Raw genomic sequence first — 11,540 nt, forward strand, 5'->3', positions numbered from 1 at the left:
TTTCTTTAATTATTTATACACCTCTTCACCGAGATGCCAGTAATGGTCGAGGTTCCCGTATATTTGCATACATAAAAAATCTTCTCTGAGGTCTATATTTACTGTCTTGACTGGCACCAAATAACTTTTTTTTTTGCTTAGTAATAATTATAATTGAGTCACCTTGTTCCATCTTTTAGAACCGACACGCCCAAAAATCTTCATCAATAAAGTTACCAAAAGTTTTCTAAGCTTTTATAGCCTTTGTTTTGTGACAGTGCATCTCACAGTATGATGTTGGTCAAAACTACCTTTTAAAATTTATGAAAATTACACTAAAAAAGTGCAGCACACACTTAAAATTCATCAGCGTTGAATTTCATGTTCTTGCTTAGAACTACTTCTGCTATCTGTGGGTCTGTCTACCAATTTCAACATTCAGCCTTTTTTAAAAGAATAACTCCTTCTTTTTAGTGCGAGAAGCGAGCTTTTGTTTCAAACTGCTAAGAATATCAAAGAGCCAACAAATGTAGCAGCTAAAGAACATAGCGAATAGATGACAACGATAGAGAGGCTCAAAAACAAAGTGACAGGCAGCTGTAGAATGAGCACCCTTCTAACCACACACCCTAGCATTCTCAAACCACAACACCTCTCTTCTCTTGTTTTGATACATCTTGAACTACAACTACCTTAAGGGGGTGGGTATGGCTGCCATTGTTCTCAAAATGATTCTGAATGAAGCACAAACTACATCATACATCCAAATTACTCATTTCAGATGGGTTAATTAAGAGAATGTACCGGCATGGCAGCATAAAATAAAGACACAAACACAAAGGTCCACTTTTGGACCATTTCACAGACCTGGGTTGCGAATTCTCCTCATACATGCGCTCCTTGCCTTCCTTGAACAAGCTGATGGTCTGCTTGGTCTTCTTGGTCAGGTTCTCCATGAAGACCCGGAAGAACTCGTTGTCTCCCAGAGTCTCCATTTTGCCCTCATAGCGAGACAGGATGGTGCGCAGGTGCTGGTAGGTGTCTGGCAGCAGGTCGAGGATGTAAGGGGGGCTGTTCTTCAGAGCCAGTTTGGGGTTTTGGCACAGCCGCACCACCTGCAGAAACGGGAGGATGTGAGGGGGAGAACAGAGACACGGTAAGGAGATAAGAAACCAGCTTTGGGAGGTTACGTGAAAGAAAAAGCACAAAAAAGAAAGGTTAACAAAAAAGTGTCTGAGAAGAAAAATGAGGAAAGACAGATTACCGTATTTTCCGGACTATAGAGTGCACCTTACTATAAGCCACACCTACAATTCTTTTGAAACAAAAACTGGAAACGTACATTAGACGCACCGGGCTATAAGCCGCTTGTATCTCCGCCGCTCTCGGTTTTCCTTAATAAATCTGCTATTAAGGACACAACCCTACGTCTCCAACGCCGAACCATGGACTCGTTCACGCTGAGCTTACATGCAGCGGCTCTATTTCCCTCCTGTACTGCCAGATCGATACTCCTCAACTTAAAAACGGCATCTTTTTCTTCGTGTTGTTTCCATGATGAGGGGTATGAAATTTCTCCGTCATGTCTGCTGCTAGCATGTGCTTGTTGTAAATGAAAATTAGCACTTTCTTCTTTGATTTCCAATTTTGACTTCCAATGATTCATTTCCTGGTAAAGAGCCCCCTGGCGGTTGAAGAAAAATCCACAGAAAATTCGCACCGGGATATAAGCCGCATGGTTTAAGACGTGGGAAAAAGTAGCGGCTTATAGTCCGAAAAATACGGTAGATGACTGTCACCATGTATTTTTAGGCTGTACATCAAAATTGCAGTTTATAAATGATTAAAAACCAATTTTAATAGTATACCTCTTTGAGCGATTAAACCACTCAAGATGTTTCCAGGGAGGCCAAATAGGAGCCATGCAAAACAGAACATGCCAACAAAGACTGAGAGAAAGGTCCCTAAAAGCCCAGGCCTTTTAGAAACCAGCAACCTATGCATTATGTAATACACTGAACATTCAGGCCCTCCCTCACTGTATGGTATCATTAATTATTTTACAAGCGCTGCACTTCCTTCATAAAAACGTATCAGCCCAAAACAAAGGCTGAGTGCATCCATGTACAGCATCCTGCCAAAGTATTCAACAGCCCCGTTGACAGACGACTGCAAGAAGACTGGCGTCAAGCCACACCTTCCAGCGCGACGACAATCCTGCTGGAATACGGTTTACATCAAACCGTATTCGTTCGTTAGGGTAGCCTAGTCGATGTCAAAACCAAACCCAACTGAGAATCTAAGACAAAACTTGAAAACTGATGTTAAGAGACGCTCTCCGATCATTGACTGAGCTTAAGTTGACTGCAAACAAGAATGGATAAAAAAAAAAAAGACAATCAGGGTCTATGTAGCTGGCAGAGATTTGTTAAAAAATAACAAAAACACATACCATTTTCTTTCATTTCACAATTATAAACTACTTTACACATAAAATTTCAATAAAATGCATTGACATTTGTGATTCGTAATGTAAAAGTTTCATTGAAGTTACATAAATACTTCTGCAAACTATTGTAGACTGTCTTTTCCCCCAAAACACATCCACAATCCTCTTGTTTTCCACCACTTTGTTCAAATCAAGAATGCTTGAGCTTTTTATACGCTGATCGTGCCTCTACAGTCATTGTGCGAGATCCTATCCCCTCCCATGTGTGTCCTTCTGCATGTTTGGAGAGGCTATTCATGTGTTTACACTTCCACATTTCAATCCGAGTATCCTCTGCCACTTCTGCCTTCAAAAAATAATAAATAAATTACACAAAACACCCATTCTCCTTGCTTCATATTTGAACATGATTATCATGCAAATCTGAAGAGCTCAAGTGCAAGCTGCTGTCCTGAAAATATGTGCTTCATGGCTACTACCCCCCCAGCAAAAACAATAAACGAACAAAAATAAACTCCTGGTAGATTGCTGCTGTAAATTATTTATTTGAAGTTCAAAATATCTGTAGTCACGGCCGGATGGACTCAAGTTCACCGAAACACGCCTGATCTTCATTAATGTTCATCCTTTCATCACCGTTTTCACTGTAACTGAGTCACTTCGTTAACTATAACAAAAAAAAACTAGAACGATACTGGCGTAAAGCCTGGAACACTCCGTCATGAAGCCCGGTAACAACACGACTGCAGCCAACGTGCACACAACCCCGTTTGTTTAGTTGCAAAAACATGCAAAGAAATAAGTTTTCATTCACAGATCTGAACCCGAATCAGAGCTTGATTGGCAGTCATCAGTAGCAACCAAACTATCATGTCAGCAACAAGGCATGGCTCTTTTTTTTTTTGCAAATCAGGCCAGATGACTGTGTGCAGATCATGTAGGAGGGCAGGAAAGAAATACGCCAGGTACACGTCTTGAAAATGGCTGTTATGAATTGCCTTGCCTTTTATGGGAGTCAACAGTTTTCCATTAGGGAGGGAGGAAAAAAATCAAAAATCAAACTTCAGAAGATGTTGAGTGATTTATAAATTTGGTAAAGATTTGATTTTGGCTCAATTACTTGTATTAAGGTATACTTAAAATATTAAGAAGTAAGTTTCAAAACCGCTAACATTTTTCTGACAAACCACACCCCCAGTTTAACGTCTCAATAACAAGATGTGAGAAAATGTCAGTAGAGAGCAATTTTCTCCAGCTGTATGACAAATTAATAACTCACCAGACAAATCTAAAAAAAAAAAGAAAAAACAAGCAACGCAGTATAATTTATAACAATACTGCCTATTAAGTGTTACTTTAGAGAAAAGTCTTAAGAAAATGCTATTTATTTTATTAGAATTATCGTGCCGTATCTATATCGTTCCATTTTTTCTAAACCACTCAAAACTGACAGAGATAAAGTTTGCACTTGAGCTTGAAGAACCTTGAATCAATTTATAGCTGATCGACTGAACCGACAGCCCTCTGAACAGCAACCGAAACAGCTTCAGTCGTGCCATGAGGAAACCAGATGATTAACCGTCTCCAGAAGTAAACAGGAAAATATTACATAATCAAATAATCATTAGTTCCAGCAGAGTTTCCCAACTTAGCATGTTCTTCATTTGAAGGCATTTTTAATCTGGAAACTGAGAAAAGCAAGACAGATGCTTATTATGTGCTTATGGCAGTAAGTCTGACGTAGGAAGTTGTGTTGCAGTAGTGAACTTTCACGAGAGAACGAGAAATGTATCCACCACACATTTACAGAGTATTAATCAGAAGACACTGTCGGTTAGGCATTGCAACAAAGAAAATTGACAACATTTAAACGGAATAATAAATACATTATGGGATACCCTCTAGACTTAAAACCTTTAGACATTTTAACTTTAACTTTTAGTACAAATATGTTTCAGTCTGATCCAGGATTCAACACGATCAACAATATTCTTTTTTTCATCTTGTCTTTATGTCTAAAGGCAGACACTTGTTACATCTAACCAGAGATAAGGTTTACACCTCTATCATCATCAACACCTTCCAGACTTGCACTGAGCACTCAGTCAAACACACGATATTGCATGCCTACATGTTTGATGCAGCAACATCTAGGGGCCCTTATATGTCAGCATTTATTAAAGCTCCTGACTTTAAGTGAAAGCTTGACTGCCTTTCAGCAAAATGCATTCCACTTCTACACCACATCCCTCTGTTTAACCCCTTCAAAGACAGCTTCACACCTGGTGCTGACATGGTAGGTTCATAATAACTGAAGGTAGCCTGTAAGAAGTAGCAGGCTACTTTGAGAAATGAAAGCTAAAAACAAAAAGATGAAATTGTTTCCCCTAACTTTGTATTTTTCTTGTCTAATGCAGTCATGTGGCTGTTATTTTTTCTGTTAAGCAAGTGCACTCATTATTTGTGTCATTAACTTATTGCTTAAGTTAATGGCACGTTAACTTAAGCACACGTTAGCGTCGTGGCATAAAATATAAAAACGACAACAATCTTATAATACTTGTGGCAAATTTGGTGCTTAACTTTTTAAGCATACACTGCTGATTTGTTGAAAAATTAAAATTAACTTGCATTCCAAAGGGATTCTCTGAACCAATTATTGTAAACATATTTACTAAGTATTACTGGACACTGTGTCCTATGAGCAAACTAAGAAATGTTCTTGTACAGCTGGTAGAACGACCTTTACAATGTTCAGTTTGGAATAATGATTACCTAGCCTAAAATACATCACCATGTATGTAAATGTTTAAAACTCAATTTAAAACTTATTTTGCAAGATTACAAAAATTATATTTTAACTATGACACAAAACGGAACAAATGGTGAGTACAACAGTTGTGCAACAGTTGTACAACAGTTGCACAAAGCATAACAAATACACAAAATAATTTTTTACCGAAGTGCACAGGATTATTTTGTTATAAATTAGTTTGGCTGATGAACAAACATTTTTTTTAATTTTTGGCTAATACAGAAATAAAGTTGTTTTTTTTTAAATGACACAATCTAAGGAAAATATTAAATTAAATAAGGAAATTAATTCAATTTATGCCGATCTAATTAAGTGTGCAAATATCATTTCTACATCTTTCTATTTCAAAGTTGTCATAATTTTTTTTCCAGTAAAAGAACCACAGATGAATTTAAAAATATGCAGGTTTATGCATAGAAATTTTATTTTAAAATATCTGAATAGATCAAGAACAGCTAATGTGCACTGAGCCAGCTAACATCAGCAAGGTTTAAAAAACTTTCATGGTTTCAAAATGCGTAAAACTTTCCGTCGGTTCCTAAAATTTAGAGTCCTTTTATTGAAGCATCAGCCTCACAAAATCACCAACAGCAACGTTGTGAGAACTAAAAGGATGTATTACCTTCCTTTAATATATTACTAACTTCTGCATAGTAGATAATATGTGACATGCAAATTTGAGCATTTTAGCTAACGATACTATAAAAGCTGCAGTTAGCAGACAGTGTTGGCTACTGTTTGCCAACATGGTGTGAATAGTCTGTTAGCTAATAAGTAGCTAATGTAATCACACTTTCCTTTACAATAATATATGACATTCATAATCGACAGCAGCTTACCAATGCTGCCAGACCAAATGGTGTTCCTGGTGTTTATATCTGCCACTTTAAAGTATAACTTTGCATTGGATTATTTCATACAAATGTAAGTTTCAGATTCTTAACGTGCCTTAAAGTCCAAAACTGACAAATGGTGGGTTTGACACACTAACAAAACCCTCATGTTTTAGGACCGTACACTTAATGGCAGGTACGATCAAAATTTCTTCAGGAAACTTTTTAAGTGAGATAAAACTTTTAAAGCTAGGCTTGGCAAGTTACGAGTAGCACGTTCATAATGCAGCCGAATACAGACTTTACCCTGATTAACGGGTTAATCTGTTATGCATACACTACCCAGCACAGAACAACCACTACCATATGTAGCAGGTATTTCTTTGAGTCAAAATAATAGATAAATGAATATTATTAATATATTAATGCTATTATTAAAAATGTTAGACAACATTCATCGTCTATGCTTATTCTTGACGAGGAGCCCTGAGGCTATGCCACCCTGGGCACATTGCCAATCCATCAGAGTCCTTATTAAAGTAGGTAGTTATAGTTTTAAGACTACAATGTACAAATGGCACGTATGTTAGCAACTGGCTGCAGGCTGTACTAATGACTAATTAATGCCAAAAAGGTGTTACATTTAACACAATAGGTAGTCAAAAACTGCTTTTGAATATAGCAGGCGTTAATTGTTCATTTCTGCCCAAGTCTTTGGATTAAAAATAAGACAAGTTAAAAGATAAAATTATGGAAACTAGGCTATCCGATATATTATCTTAGCATCAACAAGTTAGCAAGAAGTCGGTTGCTTTTGGGTTTTAAATAAAAGCAATTAAATTATGTTACAAAACTCAGTTTAAAAACTGTGATACAATGAATTGCTGCTAGTGAAAAACATGGGAAGACACTGTTGTCTCACTTTTAATATAAAAGGTAACTCAGAGGAGCTTTTAAAGGGAAGCTCCAACATATTTCCTAAGCTACTGATGCATGCTGATGCATGTTAATAACATAGCCATACTTCAGCTGCTTTTTAAACAACCTGTAGGAGCAGGAAGAGTTTTGTTCCTGTAGTAATTTCAAAATGTTTAATGTCGTTTTGATCTTTCTAGTGCTGCCCATAAACAGTTGGTAGAGGTTTGGAATATGTTGACTTGCATGGTTCTGACTAATAAAAGTCGCTGGAGTAAAATGAAGCAGAAAACTTTGGTTGGGTAGCAGCCTCTTAACTTCACAGCTAACAGCCGAGGCATCAAAATGGAAGAACAAGAAACTCAAAAAAGCTGCTTGAATCTCACAGGAAACTGGGGGTCGAACTGCTTCTGACTGTTTTCCGAGAAGCAAGTTGTGAGATGAGTCTTCCTCGTAAAAGAAAGAGCTCAAATGCTCTAGTTACAAAAGACACTTTTCATGTTTCCTTGCGATTTATTGCACTTTTCGACGGCTGACAGGCAGCTGGCTGAATGTGCAGTTTCCAAAAGGGAAGTGACACAGACTTGTAAATGCTACACTACCCGGGTCTCTGAAGGATAGGTTTTAAACGGATCCCGTAACCATTTAAAAAAAAAAAAAAGTTTAATATTTGAGGATTGTGGAACAGATGACGGTGCTACCACAGTTAGCTCAGACTTTTGACTGACGTTGGGAGCAGGTCTTGCCATGTCCGGAGGCCAGTATCAAACTTACGTTGTTTCACTGGCCTCTCTGTTGTAATCCTTGTTAGCGAAACAATAAACACAAACGAGTTTAGATGGTAAGATTAGCAGAAGTGAGATACTATAAACACCGTCCCCTCAGCTGACTAGCTAACCTAACATTAGCTGCAAAGATTAGTTAGCTAGCTACAGTTAGCCAAGAGTGCCTTTGGTCATCAAACGTGTAAACAAAGCTCGTTGATGTTTGTGTTTGCTAACCTTGTCCATCAGTTTCCAGCATTTCTCCACGGTTTTCTTGTCGACGGCCCCGGGCTGGTGGTGGGAGTGGAGGTGGTGATGGTGTGGCTGGAAGGCATCCTTCATCATTCCGATGATCCCCCCACCTTTCTTCAGGTTCCCTGCCATGTCCCGACTCGGTTAGGGGGCAGAGTGGCGAGGCAGGGCGGCCAAGGGTCACGGAGACCGAACCGCCGCCTGTAGTTAGCTCTACCGGGCGATGGTGAACCCGTTACCCCCCTGCGAGGACAGCGCCCGAGGGGCGAATCCGAGCCAGGGTGCGACGGTGGGGTTAAACGGAAGGGTGGGAGGGTACTATCCGCTGAAGGAGCCCATCATTAGGAATAAAACCAGCTAACAGGAGAAATGTCCAGATTGTGGATGAAATGTGTACAACGGCCCCCTTAAACCCTGTCGTTGCAGCTAGCAGCCCCGCTCTCCTTTCCCTTTCTGCAGGGACCAACGCAGGCTAATTAGCAGAACCGCCTCTGCTCGCCATCGGCTGGAGGACAATGGCAGCCTTTCTGTGAACAGACGCCTTGAGGACTTAAGTGTGTCCTCTCTTCTTGACAAGTCCCACTGTCGTTCCCCTTTTTTCTCTCTCTCTCTCTCAACAAGCAGCTCTTTTCGCCCGTGCCGCGTCTTCTTGACGGGAAGTTCAGCGGCGGTGTGACAATGTCAGCGCTCCCCTGCGGGCGGTGAGGGTGACGACATGCGCCTCACACCGAGCACAAAGAGGAAGTCGCACTTCGAGCTGTGAAGGCTCCGTGGTCATAAACGGGAACAGGGGTGAATAAATAATTGTGCGATTTAAACATTGCCCAGTGTGTTCAGCTTCCCCCAGTGACGTGTATGTGCAGCCCTTTCTTTTTTTCCTGTACGTACCTCTTCCGTGCAACACCCCACCCATCTTTGTTTCCACGCCTTCTCTGTGCGCGTTCGCGATCAATGGACGCTGCCGGGCGCGCGCCTCTGGCTGTACAGCGCATTCATGAAATACTGCAGATTTGTTGAATGTTGAAAAAAAAACAAAAAAACAAAAAAAAAAACAAGGCGCAAGCTGTTGGCGCGATGGAGAGAAAGGACCACAAATACATTTTCAGGAAATAATTTTGTGGCGTGTAATTTTGTGTGGTGTCAGGTGAATATGAGAAAGTATTCCTACCCCTATTTAACATTTTTGTCTCGTTTCAACCACTAGCTTCACTGTATGTGAATAGACCCACACAAAGAAATTATAAAGTGGGTGGGATCAAAACTTGACATGAGTTTTACGTTTATTTACCTATGCAAATCTGAAAAATTAGTGGAACCTATTTGTATTTCTCCTTCCCGTAACAATAGTTTTGGCAGAACCACCTTTCACACAATTACAGAGACCTGTCTTTTTGGGTTCTACCAGCTTTGCACAACTAGTGGCTAAAAAATTTTTCCCTGGTAACTTATGCAATGCTGGATTTAAAGGGGAAGGATATTATGTAAAATGAACCTTTTTGAGCTTTGTCATGTTATAATATTATTCCCTCATCAAAAACATAGCAGGAAGTTTGTCTTGACTCATTAAGTATTATGTAGTTTTCAGGCACATGACTACGTATTCACTGTAGCTTTGGCTGTGTGTTCAGGAGTGTTTGCCTGCTTTAAGGTGAAGCTCCATCTCTTTGCACTGCTGAGAAATGTTCTTCCAAGACCGTTGTATTTAGCTCAATCTTCCTTCTCATTAACTTTGACCAGCTTCCCTCCCCATGCCATAGTATAAAGCGGAAGGATGAAAGAACAATGCTGCCACTGTCAAGTTTCAGTGTGAGGATGGTGTGTTCAGGGTAATGTGCAGTGTGTGTGTTTTTCACCACACACAACATTTTGCACATAACTAAAAAGATTTATTTTGGTGTCAGCAGACTTGCGCAGCTCCTTCCACATGTTTGCTTTCTCTGCAACATGTCTTGTGGCAAACTGCAGCAGGAACTTATTGAGGTTTTTCTTTTTCTACAACAGTTTTATCTTTGTCAGTCTGACTGTCTTCTATACAGGCCATTTTATGAGATGTTCCACTAACAGATAATTAGCCATTTTTATTACTATTATTATATAGTTTGACATAGCCTGAGTATAAAGAGTGCAATAGAAACGCTATAGAGGGAGTCTACATCTCTTGCCCTTGCTCGATTTATTTAAAATTAACATAACTAGTAAGTCTAGCTAATACCTCATCATACTATGTAATGTATTATCAGAAATACCAATTTTTAGTGCCAACAAACAAACCTCTGAGGCCTTCCAGAGTGAAGAGTAGAAAATTAAGCCTCAGTTTTCTTCCTCTCCACATTTGTGGACTACCTTGTGCAAAAATCCCAATACTTTATGTTGACATTTGTGCTTGTAATGTGACAAAATTTGAAAAAGTTCAAGAAGTATGAATATTTCTGAAAGGCATTCCTTAAATGTTCTTTTCAAGATTTGTGGTTATTTAGTTTTCCTTTTACAAACAACAAAACAGATATGTTTTAGTAATTGTTGATCTCTGGAAAACATAAAACGTTTTATGTTTATGCTTAATGTATGCATTTGTGTAAGTTATACAGACTTAATACTGTAGTGTAATACAGTAAGAATGGGCTTCTCTAGTAGTAGAGCAAACTAGGCACAGCAAAATGTCTGCATACTTCAGAGCATGAAGAAAAAAATTAATCTTCTCGTTAAAAACCCAAGCAACATGTCAATCCCTCTGAGTCCAGACTAGAGCCATGTTAGCCAAGGTTAAGACCGTTTTTGAGCAAGAGAAAGCTTGATTAGCCTGGCACATAAGCTGATTGCCGTTTTACCTACAACAATGAGGGTAATTAAGTGTCACATATTCTAGATGACACAACCGTTGTTGTCGTTCTAAGCCGCCGAAAAGCATCAGGACTTTCAAACAAAGGTGCCAAGACAGAAGAAATATGTCACATGAGGGTTTTAAAAGTGATGCTCTGCATTTATGTTGCTCTGATGGAGCTGACTAATAACATGTGATGGAACAAGGGAGAAGATGCCATCAGAGCAAACTTTAAACACAAGCTGGATGACATGGAAACTGACTGATAGGTTTGTATATGCGCGTTGAAACACGGTTTCCAATAGAAACTAACACAAAGGGACTTGAGGAGAGCAGTAACAGCCCTCTGAGGGTTTGGTCAGACATCTGTGAACAACAATCCCCTCTTCCAGCTTTCCTCAGTGGCGTCCTGTGGTTTGGGATTTCTTCTCGTGTGTGCTGTTAGATTAACATTTTGTGAAGTTGATCCATGTTATGTGAGGATTAACAAAGAACAACGTCTGACTCTTGAGCAGCAGTGCAATGAGACTAAGCTTGTCTAAACAGCAGGCTCGTGACTTTAGCAGCAAAAGTATTTAGGGATGTTTAGATTATTTGACCTTAAGTGGGAGAGTATTCAGTGACAGTTTAATAAATGGGGTTTATTCCCTTCTTGATAGCTAGCATATTGTTATGGGACATGTTTGTTTAAAATATTAATGCAACCAAATCA

At 39.3% G+C, this 11,540-nt stretch overlaps 1 protein-coding gene across 1 annotated transcript in view; it reads right to left on the minus strand.

Moving 5' to 3' along the window:
* Positions 1-8,886, minus strand: part of cbl (Cbl proto-oncogene, E3 ubiquitin protein ligase) — a 46,152-nt gene extending 37,266 nt beyond the window's left edge. Inside the window, exons 1-2 of the mRNA XM_032546112.1 lie at positions 7,993-8,886; positions 847-1,094 (exon numbers count right to left, since the gene is read on the minus strand). Of these exons, the coding sequence (XP_032402003.1) occupies positions 847-1,094; positions 7,993-8,139 (395 nt within the window). The 5' untranslated portion in view covers positions 8,140-8,886. The remainder of the gene's footprint in view (positions 1-846; positions 1,095-7,992) is intronic.
* Between the last annotated feature and the right edge of the window lie 2,654 nt (positions 8,887-11,540).

The sequence above is a fragment of the Xiphophorus hellerii genome, chromosome 18, assembly GCF_003331165.1.
Source record: "Xiphophorus hellerii strain 12219 chromosome 18, Xiphophorus_hellerii-4.1, whole genome shotgun sequence".
Lineage (NCBI taxonomy): Eukaryota > Metazoa > Chordata > Actinopteri > Cyprinodontiformes > Poeciliidae > Xiphophorus > Xiphophorus hellerii.